The sequence below is a fragment of the Aquarana catesbeiana genome, linkage group LG13 (assembly GCF_042186555.1).
Source record: "Aquarana catesbeiana isolate 2022-GZ linkage group LG13, ASM4218655v1, whole genome shotgun sequence".
Classification (NCBI taxonomy): Eukaryota; Metazoa; Chordata; class Amphibia; order Anura; family Ranidae; genus Aquarana; species Aquarana catesbeiana.
Window position 1 is genome coordinate 133,700,737 of NC_133336.1, and position 17,085 is coordinate 133,717,821.

The window sequence follows — 17,085 nt, forward strand, 5'->3', positions numbered from 1 at the left end:
ACCCACCTTTAAAAGACTTTGGTGGAGGAGGCATTTCCTGTTGTCTGGTGGAGGGCCATGATCTCTCAGGTGCTGTCCTGAAAGACGTTTAGGGAAAAAAAAAATTGGATGGGAACTAACTAGAAGTAGACCTAGACTATAAAGTGAAGCCATCAGTCTCTTTTCTTTTTGACATGCTGCAATCGTTATACAGCCCCTATTCACTACCATTTAGATAATAGTTTTCTCTGGTTAAGGCAAACTAGTGAATAGATTTACAGATCTATTGGAACCAACACAAATACTGGACCTATGCCCCTTCTTTCTCCCTTTTCTAACTCCCTAGATACAGAACTATCAAAATAATACATTCAACTGTGTGAACTGGGCAAATGCCCGTCACATCCTTTACTGCAGAGCTGTGCAATTTTCTGAAGAATGACACAGAATTATTTCTAATGCTACATGAGCAAGCACAGGCCGTGCCCAGGGAATCATCCCAAGACTCTATGTCATCCCGCAGCAGCTTTTCTGTGCAGCGTAGCAATGAAGGATGTGATCTGCTCACACACATTACCTGTCCTAGGGTAGCCCTAATCAGCTCAATCTTTACCCAAGTATTGTACTGGGCATCAAATTGCAGACAGTATCAACTATTTTGGCCACCCAAAGCAAAATACTCCTCCTGGCACACCTGCCAATATCTGGCTTTACCAAGTAGTGTAGGTATTGGACCTCAGTGCAACTCTGGTCCAGACTCATGCCTCCATGTATATACCCTATTTAATGCCCCATTTACAACAATTATAAAGAGTTCCTTCTAAAAATGCTCTACAGAAGAGCTTTAGGCCCCTTTCACACAGCAAGATCGCTTGGATCCGCCTGTCCGTTTTTCAGGCGGATCCGAGCGGGCCATCCATTGACTCCTATGGAGAGATGTCTGCCATCCGATCTGCTAAAATCGGACATATAGCGATACGTTGGTCATCAGTCTTGGCGGATCGGATCAGCTGAGATCTGATGAAAACAGACATGCTGTCCGTATTCGTCCGATCCCACCATAGGAATCAGCGGCGCTCTGACAGGTCCCTCCCCGCTCAGTGAGCAGAGAAGGACCTGTCATCTGCCGGCTCAGCGGAGATCAACGGAGAGATCCCCTGCTGAGCTGGCGGACTCCACTGAGTGGATCTGCCTCGTGTGAATGAGGCCTTACAGGAAAGTTGCTGAGGGACAATGTGGAGCACAGCCACGTTTCTTCCTTTGTCTGACCGTTGTTCCTAATTTTTACAGACAGTCTATTGACTGGAATGGTACCAGCTGATTGGAGAAAAGCCAATGTAGCATCAATATTTAAAAAAGGCCCAAAATACATCCCTGGGAATTACAGACCAGTTAGCCTAACATCAATAGTATGTAAACTCCTGGAGGGGATGATAAGGGGACTATATACAAGATTTTAGTAATAAGAACGATATCATTAGCAGTAATCAGCATGGATTCATGAAGAATCGTTCTTGCCAAACCAATCTATTAACCTTCTATGAGGAGGTGAGTTGCCATCTAGATAAAGGAAGGCCCGTAGACGTGGTGTATCTGGATTTTGCAAAAGCATTTGACACAGTTCCCCATAAACGTTTACTGTACAAAATAAGGTCCGTTGGCATGGACCATAGGGTGAGTACATGGATTGAAAACTGGCTACAAGGGCGAGTTCAGAGTGTGGTGATAAATGGGGAGTACTCAGAATGGTCAGGGGTGGGTAGTGGGGTTTCCCAGGGTTCTGTGCTGGGACCAATCCTATTTAATTTGTTTATAAACGACCTGGAGGATGGGATAAACAGTTCAATCGCTGTATTTGCAGACGATACTAAGCTAAGCAGGGCAATAACTTCTCTGCAGGATGTGGAAACCTTGCAAAAAGACCTGAACAAATTAATGGGGTGGGCGACTACATGGCAAATGAGGTTCAATGTAGAAAAATGTAAAATAATGCATTTGGGTGACAAAAATATGAATGCAATCTTTACACTGGGGGGAGAACCTCTGGGGGAATCTAGGATGGAAAAGGACCTGGGGCTCCTAGTAGATGATAGGCTCAGCAATGGCATGCAATGCCAAGCTGCTGCTAATAAAGCAAACAGAATATTGGCATGCATTAAAAGGGGGATCAACGCAAGAGATAAAATGATAATTCTCCCACTCTACAAGGCTCTGGTCTGGCCGCACCTGGGAGTATGCTGTCCAGTTCTGGGCACCAGTCCTCAGGAAGGATGTACTGGAAATGGAGCGAGTACAAAGAAGGGCAACAAAGCTAATAAAGGGTCTGGAGGATCTTAGTTATGAGGAAAGGTTGCGAGCACTGAACTTATTCTCTCTGGAGAAGAGACGCTTGAGAGGGGATATGATTTCAATTTACAAATACTGTACTGGTGACCCCACAATAGGGATAAAACTTTTTCGCAGAAGAGAGTTTAATAAGACTCATGGCCACTCATTACAATTAGAAGAAAAGAGGTTTAACCTTAAACTACGTAGAGGGTTCATTACTGTAAGAGCGGCAAGGATGTGGAATTCCCTTCCACAGGCGGTGGTCTCAGCGGGGAGCATTGATAGCTTCAAGAAACTATTAGATAAGCACCTGAATGACCGCAACATACAGGGATATATAATGTAATACTGACACATAATCACACACATAGGTTGGACTTGATGGACTTGTGTCTTTTTTTCAACCTCACCTACTATGTAACTATGTAATTGGCTCAATTTAACCACCCATGCCAATTCTGACATTTCTCTCATACATGTAAAAAAAAACAAAAAAACACTTCTTTGCTAGAAAATTACTTACAACTACCAAGCATTATATATTTTTAAACAGAAGCCCTAGAAAATAAAACGGTGGGTGTTGCAATTTTTTATGCCACTTGGTATTCGCACAGCAGTTTCAAAAGCAGTTTTTTTGTTTTTTCTAAATGCACTTTAATTCATTTTAGTGAAGACAAAAGCACAATATCCGATTTTTTTTTGTAAAATATAAAAGATCTCATTCCGAGTAAATAGATACCCAACATGTCAAGCTTTAAAATTGCATACGCCCATGGAACTACGGTACCTAAAAATCTATTTTTTTAATCAAATTATTTATTTTATTTCATCTTGATTGAAAAAAACTAAAAAAATGTTTTTTTTTTAACACCATTTTAAAATGTTTTGTTTTGATCAACTTTATTGCTATGACAAGTGATAAATAACATGGGCAGTGACGGGTTCCTCTTTATGGAGAGGTCTGGGGTCTTTTAGACCCCAGATCTCTCCTCTGGCCTCCATAGCATCTGGTCAAACGGAGATCGATTTGATCAAATGCTGTATTAGCTGGTAACGGCTTGTCAAAAAACAAACCAAAACCAGGAGAGACAAAAACTTTAGCTCCTCCGGTCGCAGATAATGTGCGGGAACTTCCATTTCTTTCACTCTTCCTAGGAGATGGGACAGAAGCAGTCGTGTCATTTTAGAGCTCCCCGATCTGAAGGGAGAGCCCAGTAAAAGGTGGCAATGGTGGGAGTGGACCCCCCTTCTATTGTTTGTAGAAGTGATCAAGTGGATGAATAGCCACTCAAATCACTTCAACATTAAAGAGAATTGTCTCCTAAAAATTTTGATACCAGGATTATGCCTGCAGCAAATAACCAGTCAATTGACGCCTTACAGGCATAAAATTGGTTAATCACTAACCACCTGAACAAGCGTAAGGCCCCTTTCACACCAGCAGACCGTTTTTCAGGCAGAGCCGATCAGACCACCAGTTGTTCTCTATGGGGAGGGGGATTTTAAATGGATATGTGTCCGTTTACACCCACCTGCGCCTGATCTGACCTGCAGTAGAGCAAACCAACGCCCCCCCAAAAAAAACAAAAAAAAACAACCCTATATTATTTTATCTTCAAATGGGCAACTCGACTTTTGTGGGGAAAAAAAAAATTGCAAATAAAGAAAAAATATTATAGCGCATATAATTGCAACACTATTCATATTATAATTGAATGTTATTCAAAATTACCTTTCCTTTTCAATGTGCAGCTGCTGTAATTTTCTATGGCTACCTGGAGTTGTTCTGTACACAGAATGTATACTGACCATCCCCCAGAAACATAATTTCCTGCTTGTGTGATTGTCTCACCAATTTTCCCAGTAGTCTGCCTAAGATACAAGTCAGATTTCAGGCATTCCCTGAATTCTTGGACAGATACTTTCAATAGGGACACATCTAAAGGGATGCAGGCCCAGCAGATTTCTTCATTAGTGCTCTGCAGCTGAACACCTGACAGTTAATTATAAAACCACTCCCATTAGACCCACTCAGAACAGAGGCACGGAGAAACTGAGGGATTTCTTCAAAATAACAAAAAGGTAGGACACTAACAAAGTTTGCTATAATCCTTGTAATGTACATGGATCACCCAGAGTGGAATGATTTATTCCTCGACAAAAGGGAAGTTTCGCTTTAAATTAACACTAAAGTAGAACTCCGGAAAATTTAGACAGATAGTGAGGAAGGACTAAAAACTCTATTAGGCTTTTGTTGCCGTCCACTGTATATTCACAACTGGAAAAATTTTGCTTACCTCCTGTTGTGTCATCAGGGTGGAAAGAAAAGCAAGTCTTTCCCATGATGACACAGTTACATATAGTTAGTCAGGTTGAAAAAAAAGCCTAGTCCATCTCAACCAAAAAAATAAAACAAAGAGACATGGAGCAATAAAGCACTGAAGTGCAAGCAAGTAGTGTTGGCAAGAATTAGAACAACTGTCAAGTTTGTGTTGCTGCCTCTGTTCTGTCAAAATTTTCTTACTTCTTGCTGCACCACCAAGTGGAAAGAAATCTCCCCATTGGGAACACAAACAGCAACAAAACTATGACTAAAGCACCAAGACGTTCCCCATTCTGTAATTTTACATAAATAGACAGAGGATTGCTTTATTGTCCATTACAAATAATTAAACCTACCCTGCCATGCTGAAACAAGTCCTGATGAAAGCTCCCTGTAATAGTGGTATTATATTCACCTCATTCACAATTTGTGATTTTCACTCGCTTGCTCTGATGAAGCAAGTGGATTCCCCCTCACTTACTTTCACAGTGACAATGGTCCCCAGGCTAGATAGAGGGGTAAATCTCCCCAGTGGGTGGACAATTTGTCTGCACATACACAATGCCCAACAAATGAAGGACTTCCCATAACTAATAACATGGCATTTTGTTGGCACTTACCCTCCTTCACTCTCCACATCTGTATGTGTAGCCCCAGAACTAGTAGTAAAGTAAATAGAACTGGAACCAGTAGAATCTGTTCTCTCTCTATGGAGTAAGACTCTCCGTCGCCGACTGGTCTTCTGGTTCTCTTCCAGGTGTGACCTGCGGAAGAAATACAAAGTTGAATTTCACCGTTGTGCATTTCTTCTTCCGCCAATTATTTACACAGTATTTCATTATGTTAAAACAGTGGTACATGCTGAATCAGTATAAAACAAAACAGAAATCAAAATAAAAATATATTTTAGAACAATCTTCATACATTACCTTAAAAAAGTGACAGTCTTTATAGTTACATTTAATACTGTGTCTTGTTTAATCACTTGTCGACTGAAATATGTACATATATGTTGTAGCTTGCAAGTGGTTTACCGGGGTTATGGCTGAAGCCATCAGACATAACCCCGGTATTTATTTTTCAGCCAGCGATTGGCTTTCTCATAAAAGGGTTTGAGTGGCCAATTAGCTGCTGGATCGCTTTCAGAAGCAGCGGGAGGAGTCGCCCCCCCCCCCCATCCCGTCATTGCTCGCAGGCAGATGCGAACACATGCGTAAATCGCGCACTCATATGTAAACTTGTACTATACATGTGAGGTATCGCCGCGAATGTTAGAACGAGGGCAAATATTCTAGTGCTAGACCTCCTCTGCAACTCTAAACAGGTAACCTGTAAAAATTTTAAAGCGTCGCCTATGGAGATTTTTAAGTATCGTAGTTTGACACCATTTCATGAGCGTGCGCAGTTTTAATGCATGACAGGTTAGGTATCTATTTACTCGGTGTAACATCATCTTTTATACCTTACTAAAACTTGGGTGTTTTTTTTGCATTAGAATTCATTTTAGTGTATTTTTTCTAGAAAAATTGCATTTGAAAAACTTGCGCATATATAATGCTACATAAAAAATTGCAACAATTGCTCTTATAGGGTGGTCTCTGCTAAAAATGTTTGGGGGTTCTGACTAATTTTCTGATTTCATTTGTAAACAAAAAGTGCCAGAAAAGGCTTGGTTTAAGTGAATATTACCCACCGCGATATAGCAGAATTCAAGTCAATTAAACTCCTGGGATATTGATCTGGTCAGTTAAGTAGCAGAGGGGGTTGTTAATCAGTTTCAGCTGTTTTGGTGTTAATGAAATTAACAATAGGTGCACTAGATGGGCAACAATGAGACGCCCTCCAAAACAGGAATGGTTTTACAGGTGGAGGCCACTGACATTTTTTTCTCTACTCGTCTTTTCTGACTGTTTTTTCCACTAGTTTTGCGTTTGGCTAGGGTCAGTGTCACTACTGGTTGCAGGAGGCAATACCTGGACCCTATAGAGGTTGCACAGGCAGTCCAACTCAAGCAGGCCACTGGTGTGAATGTCTGACTAAACAATAAAGACACAGACTTCATGAGGGTGGCCTGAGGGCCCGACATCCTCTAGTGGGCCCTGTGCTCACTGCCTGGCACCGTGGAACTCGACTGGCATTTGCCATAGACCAGATGAGAGTAGGTTCACCCTGAGCACATGTGACAGAAGCAAAGGGGTCTGGAGAAGCCGCAGAGAACGTTATGCTGCCTGTAACATCGTTCAGCATCAGCATGACCAGTTTGGTGGTGGGTCAGTAGTGGTCTGGGGAGGCATATCCATGGAGGGACGCACAGACCTCTACAGGCTAGACAATGGCACCCTGACTGCCATTAGTTATTGGGATGAAATTCTTGGGCCCATTGTCAGGACCCTACACTGGTGCAGTGTGTCCTCGGTTCCTCCTGATGCACAAAAATGCCTGGCCTCATGTGGAGAGTGTATTCAGCCAGTTCATGGAGAATAAAGGAATTTACACCATTGAATGGCCCCCACACTTGCCAATGGAGCACCTCTGGGACATTATGTTTCGGTCCATCCATTCGGGCGTAATGGATTTTCTTTCCCTGCAGATAAAATCCTTCACATCTCTTAGTAAAAGCACCACACAAAGTACACAAAAACACTGGCTAGGCACATATTTAACCCTTTGATCACCCTAGATGTTTAATTCCTTACTAGCCAGTGTTTTTGGTACAGTGACAAAGCATATTTTTAGCACTGATCACTGTATTATTGTCACTGATTCCCACAAAGTGTCAGAATGTCTGCTGCAATATTACAGTCCTCGCTGATGGCCACCATTACTAGAATGAAAATTAAACAAATAATTAAAAGTTCCAGTATATATCCCATAGTTTTAGACGCTATAACTTTTGCGCAAATCAATTAACCACTTCAGCCCCGGAAGATTTTACCCCCTTCCTGACCAGAGCACTTTTTACAGTTTGGCACTGCGTAGCTTTAACTGACAATTGTGCAGTCATGCAATGCTGTACACAAACAAAATTTGCGTCCTTTTTTCCCCACAAATAGAACTTTCTTTTGGTGGTATTTGATCACCTCTGAGGTTTTTATTTTTTGCGCTATAAACAAAAAAAAAAAAAGCGACAAATTAAAAAAAAAACAAAACACAATATTTTTTACTTTTTGCAATAATAAATATCCCCAAAAATGGGGATTCATCAGTTAAGGTCCATATATATTCTTCTACATATTTTTGGTAAAAAAAAAAAAAATCATCACAATCAGCGTATATTGATTGGTTTGCGCAAAAGTTATAGCATCTACAAACTATGGGAAAGATTTGTGGCATTTTTATTATTTATTTCTTTTTTTACTAGTAATGGTGGTGATCTGCGATTTTTAGCGGTACTGCGACATTGTGACAGACAGATCGGACACTTCTGACAAATTTTTGGGACCACTGACATAAATATGCACTGATTACTGTGTAAATGTCACTGGTAGGGAAGGGGTTAACACTAGGGGGCGATCAAGGGTTTAAATGTGTGTTGCCTAGATGTGTTCTAACTGTATGGGGATAGGACTGACTGGGGGAGGAGACCTATTGTCGTTCCTACTTAGGAACAACACACAAATACCCGTGCTGGCTCTCGTTCACGCGATCGTGCCCTCCAGCCAAGAGCATCGGGTCCCCCGCCATGCGCTGGCGTGCCCTCTGGGGGCTCCTAAAGAGGAAGACGTACCTGTATGGGGTTTTGCCCAGCCATGCCATTCTGCCGACGTATATCGGCGTAAGCCATTCGGCAAGCAGTCAATATACGCTTATTGGGAGTTTTTTTTGCAAAAAAAGGATTTGGGGGGGACGGACCCCACTCAATTTTTTTCATTTTTCATTGCTGCTGTTCTTTTTTTACATTCAGCTGTCAGTGGGTAAACCTGGAAGGTGAACTTACACTGGACCCTGTCCCCATCCCCCCAGGTCCCACTAACCTGGAGTCTGGCATCGGATAGTCGCTTTACCAGTCGGGGAATTTGAATTCCCTGTGGCTTTCTCAACAGAACGGGCTACACGAGTTCTGATTGGTCGGCGCTGCTCATGTGATGGCGCCGTCAATGTACCTCCTGATGAAGTACGTTTTGGAGATTAAGCCGAGGGGATTTCTAAGCCCCGTACCAGTGAGGCGGTGATCCGGTGAGTCAGTGCGGGTGATCGCTGCGCTCAAGGTCAGCAGAACCAGGGGGGATGGGGAGGGGGCCCTGACATCTTTCTGTAAAGGTGAACTTACCCTTTGAGGACGCGGCAAATGTTTTTTTATTGCATGGCCTTATGAACCTTTTTTTTGCAGTTTTTTTATTTCATTCATTTTAAAGTCGTAACAAAGTCGCACTCATCCAAAGTTGCATCAAGTTGCAGGGTAAAGTTGCAGTGGAAATCGCATGATTTTTAAGTCACACAAGTGTGAATGGACTCTTGCTCTTCATGCACACTAGAAAGCTAAAAACTGCTAAGGCGCCGAGTCAGCCGGTGACGTGACCAGGTGGCCCTGCCCCCTTCTGACATCACGGATCCAACATGTTCCTGGCTGACGATGTCACAAAAGGCAGGACCACCTGATGACGTCACCAGTATATTCCGCCCTTAGTTATTTAAGAAATGTCAGACAGCAGAGAAGGCAGATGGCGGGAGCCTTCTAAGAGAGCAGAGGGGTTGTTTTTTTGGGGGGTCTGGCAGGGTCATTGTGATTGACTATGGCTCTACACCGGGGGGGTCATTTTTTATTTATTTTTTAATAAATGACTTGTCAAAAACTCATGTTGTGTTTCTACTCACTTATTTGGTGACAAAAAATGCTGAGGCAGAGGCAGAGGCAGAGGCAGAGGCTGCTGAGGCAGAGGCAGAGGCAGAGGCTGAGGCAGAGCCAGAGGCTGCTGAGGCAGAGGCTGCTGAGGCAGAGGCAGAGGCAGAGGCAGAGGGCCCCCCCCCCCCCCAAAAGCCTCACTCATCCTCTCCCTTTCCTGGCATTCCAGGCTGCATGCTCGGATAAGGGTCTGATATGGATTTTATGCAGCAGCTTCCCTAAGCCCCCCTAATACTTACCTGAGCCCCATCTCAATCCAGCGATGTTGGACTGTCTGGGACCCTGAACAGAAAATGTGCCTTTTAACAGAAAGTGTGCCCCACATACCTTGAGGGCAGGAGCCAGCAGATGAGGCAAGCTGCAAGGGGCAGGAGCTGTGAGATATCATACCTTGTGGATGGCAAGAGTGAGAGCTGGGAGCCACAAGCAGCAGGGGGGCGGGGTGTGCACCTGACGTCACGCCTTAACTCGCAGCCCGGCAGGGAGTGATAGCTGGGAGCCACTTACACGCAACGTCACTGGTTGCTGGGATGCCGTGGTCCCAGCAACCAAAGACTGCAGAGATGTGCCACTACACTGGCAGCCTGATGGTCCGGATAGGAGCTTCACTCAGTCCGTGTTCAGACAGCGGTCCGCCATTTAATGATGGCTGACATACAATAACTACAATCTTTCTGTGTCATAGCACAGACTTGAGATTCAGACCTCAGCCCGAAGAAAATTTTAAATACCCCGATGTAAACAAATACTAAAACATTGTAGCTAGTTGCATCTCTCTGGACTATTTACTATGTATCCGTTTGTATAATGAAGAAAAGGCCTCTTGCACACATATGCATATAAAATGCTGCTTAAAACAGGAGTTTGCCATTTTTTCTTTTCACCTGTAGAAGCAACAGGCAGAAAAAGAGTTTAGGCGAGTCAAGCGTTTTTAACCACTTCAAGCCCACGGACGTCATATGACGTCCTGGGCTTTGAGCAGGTATATCTGAATGATGCCTGTAGTTACAGACATCATTCATATATTGCCGGTTTCAGCCGGCGAATCTCTACACCATAGGAACGATCATAGCAGCCGTTCCGCCGCTTGATCGTTCCTATGGGAGGCGAGAGGGGACGCCCCCGCCGCCCTCCGGTGCTTGCTCCGACTCACCGTTACGATCGGTGAGGCGGAGAGTAGATCCGCCGGCGCCGGATGTAGATCATAGAGATTTCCGGCGGACCAGATGGTCCTCGGAGTCTCTATGATCGTCGGAGGCCGGGCGCGATGTTATGAAGTCACGCCCGGCCTCTCCATTCAAAAAAACGGCGCCGCATCGGCTGGGAAGCGGCGATCGTTTTTTTTTTTTTTTTTTATTTCTGGCTTCCCAGCCTAGTGGTGAGATATGGGGTCTTACTGACCCCATATATCACTATTAAGAGCACCTGACATGTCATATTGCTATTACAAGGGATGTTTACATTCCTTGTAATAGGAATAAAAGTGATCAATTTTTTTTTTTTTTTTTCAAAAAAGTGTCAAAATAAAAAAAAATAAAATATAATTAACAATAAAAAAAAAAAATGTTTAAAGCGCCGCTGTCCCCGTGTGCTCGCACGCAGAAGTGAACGCATACGCAAGTCCCGCCCACATATGAAAACGGTGTTCAAACCATACATGTGAGGTATCGCCGCGAACGTTGGAGCGAGAGCAATAATTTTGGCCCTAGACCTCCTCTGTAACTCAAAACATGTAACCAGTAAAAAAAATTTCAAGCGTCGCCTATGGGGATTTTTAAGTACCGAACATTGGCGCCATTCCACGAGCGTGTGCAATTTTGAAGCGTAACATGTTAGGTATCTATTTACTCGGCGTAACTTCATCTTTCACAAAATGCAAAAACATTGGGCTAACTTTACTGTTTTGTTTTTTTTTTTTTTTTAAACACAAAACTGTTTTTTTCCCCAAAAAAAAGCGTTCGAAAAATTCCTGTGCAAATACTGTGTGAGATAAAAAGTTGCAACAACCGCCATTGTATTCTCTAGGGTCTTTGCTTAAAAAAAAAAAAAAAAAAAAAACATATATAATGTTTGGGGGTTCTATGTAATTTTCTAGCAAAAAAATTATGATTTTTACATGTAGGAGCAAAGTGTCAGAATTGGCCCGGTATTGAAGCGGTTAAATGTACATTTTTTCCAAGTGCTTTTGGGGGAAAAGCCTTTTAAAATGCAAAATATGCGCCATAGGTGCTTTTTTTTTTTTCTGCTGTTTTTTCTGCCAGCATTTCTGGTATTTTTTTCCTGCTATTAGTGACTATGTGTAGCCCCGCGCCCCAGTAATAAATACAAAATATGTGTATCAATTGCCCTGACGGCAAAATTGTGAACCACCTGCAACCCAAAAAAAAAAAAGTGTAATCTCACAACCAGAACAGTATGTTAAAGTGTAATTTCGATTTATTATAACGCACATACGGATCCAACCACTTTTAGCTGATTTAGCACCGTTGTTATGGCAACGACCAAAGCCGGACATACCAGGGCATGGCTAGGATGTCACACGTCATAAACTCAGCCTCCCCGTGCCCATAATCGCAGCCTTACCGTGCCCATAATCTCAGACTTACCATGCCCATAATCACAGCCTCACTGTAGTCAGTGCCTGTGCCTGGATATACAGTCTGCGGGCATCTCCCACTGTGTGTCTCAGAGCTGAGAGATCAGCTCGTGTGATAGACAGAGCACTGGGTCTATCACACGAGCTGATCTAGGGGAGGGCGGGACTTTTCTCACAGCGCGGCCAAAGTTTTCACACTCTGCTCGGAGACACACAGCGGGAGATGCCCGCAGACTGTGTATAACATATAGTGGAGGAGGGAGCGGAGCGCTGCGCTGCAGCCACAGCTTGGCCCAAAGCTGCCCCAGGGCCGGCAGCCTACCGATCAAAAAAATTTACGATTAATTGAGGAATTAATCGTTAATTTCCACAGCCCTATTATAATATATATTATATCTATCTATATCTATATATAGCTATATATCTATATATAATCTATATCTATTGTGTGTCAAATCAAAAATGGGTTAAAAGGGGGACATTTCCAAGATGGCGCTGGAAGAAGACGTGCTGTAACACAGCTCCCAGAGACAGACCTTTCAACCTCCCTTTCAGCAGTTGGAGTGTCCTATGGACCCTGGTCTGGACTCCCTTGCCTCAGCGTAAATTTCATTATATGCGGATGACACCCTCCTGTTCTTAAAGGATTTCACCGCTTCTCTACCAGTGGCGTTGGAAATCTTTGATATCTCTGGGTCATAATCAGAGAATAAGATTCATTGGGGCAAATCCCTCCTATTCTCCCTACATCACTCTGGTCCTTGTCCAAATTTTAATGCTCTTTTGGCCTAGGTGACAGAATTTAAGTATTTGGGAATTAGGTTGGGGTTTCCCTGATCCCTTTACCTTGATTTGAATCTGCTCCCTTTGCTTAAATACTATTTGCAGCAGTGCCAAGCCTAGTGATTCCTGCCCCTGACTCCTGTGGGTCAGGTGAATCTCATAAAGATGGTGTATCTGCCAAAGTTTTTAGATATTTTTTTTAAATTGCCCCATCTTGCTCTCAGCTTCCTTCTTTGTTAAATTAAATGTGATTATTTCCTCTTTTGTATAGGCCAGGAAACAGCTCAGGTAGAGGGGGAAACAACTCCTCTACCTTCAATTGGCCCTTAACACAGGGTGGGCTATCCTTACCGAATTTTCAAGCATATTCTTGGGCAGCTATTATGGTGACAGTACGCTGGTGGGTCTAGACAACCCTGCAGTTACACTAGAGGCAGTCATTGTGGGTTCCTACTCCACGCTTAGTAACCTGGTGTACCGGGGTCGGGGAGGGTGCAGGGTCTTATCCTGGGATCACTGTTTTAATGCAAACTACTATTTCAGTATGGCACAGGGCCAGGGCTCGTTACCACTCCCCCGGTACTATTTCTCCCCATGTTCCCCTGTGGGGCAATCCAACTCTTCCGCATACGAGAACCATTCTGGATCCTCAGGTCTAGCCGGGACTAAAGCATATTGTTACGGATGACAAGTTACGTACCTTTTCTGACCTTAAAGCTGCATTTAACCTACCACACTGGATGTTATTCAGATACTTACAGCTACGCTATGCTTTCCAACAACAATTCCCTACTTCTCTCACATTAGATTATGAGCCAGTGTAAGGTTTGCTTACCTCCAGACTGTTAGACAAGCCACTGTTATCTATCTATTTCCGTCTGTCCCAAGTATCCAATGATAAACTGGCTCAAATCTATACCAAGTGGCAGGCATATCTCCCTGATTTAACAGAAGAGGGGTGGGAGGATTGCTTATACTCATATGTGACCACAATGATCTCTGCAAGAGACCATTTCCTCCTATTTAAGTTCCTACATTGGGCTTATTTCACTCCAAAAAAGTTGATGGCCATTTCCCCCTCTACTCCAGTGTCTTGCTCTAGATGTGATCGTCCAGGCGCATCCCTTCTACATATGGTTTGGTCCTGCCTGTCCCTCCGCTCCTTTTGGGCAGTGGTGCTCCCTGATAATAAAAAGGTGGCTAACTTAACCCTCAGGTCAGATCCCAAACTGCTGCTGTTAAATGTTTTTGGTGCCCAATCCGTGAGCCATTATGCCAAACTGTTTATTTGTTTTGCCACATTTTATGCTTGTAGGGAGATATTTCTCCATTGGAAAGCTAGTACACCGTTAGTTTCCACCTGGTGCACAGTGTTGAATTCTGTTCTTCCACTATATATAAGCTTACTTATCTTAATATAAACTGCTCAAGAAAGTTTGACAAAATATGGTCAGATTGGATAGATGCTTGGGGCTCTATGGAAGATGTTGGCTCTCCACTTAGACAAGATTACGAGCCATAAGATGATTCTCTCACTGTCGACTGTGCTATGTATGCCTCATTTCCTAGGTTTTGACGAGTTTTCCCCCTTTCCCCACCTTCTTCCCTTCCCCTGTCCCTCCTTCTTTCTCATCCTTTTCCCTGTCTATCCTATTCTTCCCTTCTGCCCCCCCCCCCCCCCCCCATCCTACCCATTTCTCCTTATTCTCCTCATTAATAAGCACAGTGTGCCTAATCTACACATATATCAAGTCAATAGTTTATTGAGCCAAGCGATTACCAGATTTCTTGGAATGTTTTCCAATATGGTATTACCATGTACCGTTCATTGTATGGATCTAATGTTCTTGTGTTGTGTTCATTGCTTGACCTTTGTTTAAATCTGAATAAACTTCTTGTTAAAAAAAATATTATTATTATTATTAATAATAATTATTATAGGTTAAAAAAAAAAAAATAGGATTTTTATAACAGCTTACCTGTAAAATCCTTTTCTTGGAGTACATCATGGGACACAGAGCCTAAGTAATAACTTAATGGGTTATGGGCCACCTTCAGGTGGTATACCCAATACAGGAAGTTCACTCCCCTATATAACCCCTCCTCCTTCCTCAATTTTTGTAGCAAAGCAATATACCTAAACCCCATAAAAAAGGGGAGGGACCTCTGTGTCCCATGATGTACTCCAAGAAAAGGATTTTACAGGTAAGCTGTTATAAAAATCCTATTTTCTTTATCGTACATCATGGGACACAGAGCCTAACTTAATGGGACGTCCCATAGCAATGCTATTTCAGGGGAGGGAGAGACAACCCGTAGGGTACCCCCAGACTTGAGGACTTATACTGCTGCCTGCAGCACACTGCATCCACCTGATAAAATTTTGTGAATGTATGTACCGAAGACCAAGTTTCGGCCTTGCAGATCTGAGCCATGGAGGCCTGGCGATGCACTGCCCAAGAAGCACTAACCGCCCTGGTAGAGTGCGCCAAAAGGGGGAATCTTACCCCTTAAATCATAAGTTTGAATTATAACTTGCCGAATCCACTTCACGACAGTGGATTTTGACGCTGTCTGTCCCTTCTTAGGACCCTCTGGCAGAATAAATAAGGCATCAGTCTTACGAATCTGAGCAGTTGTCTTTAAATAGATTTTCACTGCTCTCACCACATCAAGACAATGTAGTGACTTTTCTTCCCTGGAACATGGTTTTGGACAAAACGATGGCAGGAACAATATCTTGGTTCAGGTGAAAACCTGAAACCACCTTTGGCAACAAATCCGGACGAGGGCGTAACACTACTCTGTCCTCATGAATAATCAAATATGGCTCTTTACAAGAAAGAGCAGCCAATTCCGAAACCCTCCTTGCTGAGGATATAGCAACCAAAAATACCAGTTTCCTTGTCAGAAGGACTAAGGGAATATGCTGTATCAATTCAAATGGCTGTTTTTGTAACACTGACAAAACTAAGTTCAAGTGCCAAGGGCTCAAAGGTGATTTAACTAGCAGATTAATCCGCATCACCCCTTGCATAAAACCTCGGACTAAAGAATGCATAGCAAGCAGTCTTTGAAATAAGATTGATAAGGCTGAGACTTGGCCCTTAATAGTACTCAAGGCCAATTTCATCTCTACGCATAATTGTAGAAAGGCAAGAATTCTGCCTATGATATATCTCAGAGGGTGCCAACCCTTGGATTCACACCAGGAAACATAAGCCTTCCAGACTCTATAATATATAATTCTGGAAGCTGGCTTCCTTGCATTAATCAAAGTAGAGATAACTGACCTGGAAAGCCCACGTTTCTTCAGAATGTGGGTTTCAATAGCCAGGCCGTTAAATTTAGCGTTCGTAAAGTAGGATGGAATATCGGCCCCTGTGAGAGCAGATCTGGCCTTAGCAGAAGGGACCATGGATCCTCCACTGCCATCTTTACAATTTCTGCATACCATGACCTTCTGGGCCATGCTACCAGAATTACCAGCTTTCTTTCCAGCTTGATAATGCAAAAAAGTCATGGTAGCAACTCAATAGGGGGGGGATGCATAGATCAGTGAGAACTGATCCCACTGGGTCACCAACGCATCTGTTCCGCATGCAAGTGGATCCCTTGTCCTGGACACAAATTTGACCAACTTCATGTTGAATCTGGATGCTAGAAGATCTACATCCGGAGTCCCCCATCTTTGGCAAATAGCCCGAAAAATGTCGGGTGAAGAGACCATTCCCCTGGGAATAACTGCTGGTGACTTAAGTAGTCCGCCTGCCAATTCTCTACTCCCGAAACGAAGACTGCTGATAGGCATGGAACATTCCTTTCTGCCAAGTTAGAATATGGTTCACCTCTCTCTGCACTGAGAGACTCTTGGTGCCCCCTTAGTGATTGATATAGGCCACAGCCGTGGCATTGTCGGACTGGATCCTGACAGGACAATCCCTTAACCTGGAATTCCAAGCTTTCAGAGCCAGACGCATTGCCCGAATCTCTAGGATGTTGATGGGCAAAGCTCTCCTCGGTTTTTGCCCACTGTCCCTGGACAGTCGTTTTCTCTAGTACCGCTCCCTAGCCTGAAAAGGCTGGCATCTGTCATCACTACTTTCCAGATAATTGGTCTGAAGGATTTTCCTTTCAGCAGATTCTGGGTTAGTAACCACCAACTGAGGCTTTGGGACACTCTTGGGGACAGCCGCATTGGCAAGTCCAAAGCTTGGATCGTTTTGTTCCAAG

General features: G+C 43.4%; 1 protein-coding gene across 2 annotated transcripts in view; it reads right to left on the minus strand.

The window, feature by feature from the left end:
* RMDN3 (regulator of microtubule dynamics 3) overlaps window positions 1-17,085 on the minus strand; it is a 242,928-nt gene that overhangs the window by 206,210 nt on the left and 19,633 nt on the right. For both annotated transcript variants that reach the window (XM_073610229.1, XM_073610230.1), the window contains one exon: window positions 5,251-5,394. In XM_073610229.1, coding sequence (XP_073466330.1) covers window positions 5,251-5,394 — 144 coding nt within the window. The remainder of the gene's footprint in view (window positions 1-5,250; window positions 5,395-17,085) is intronic.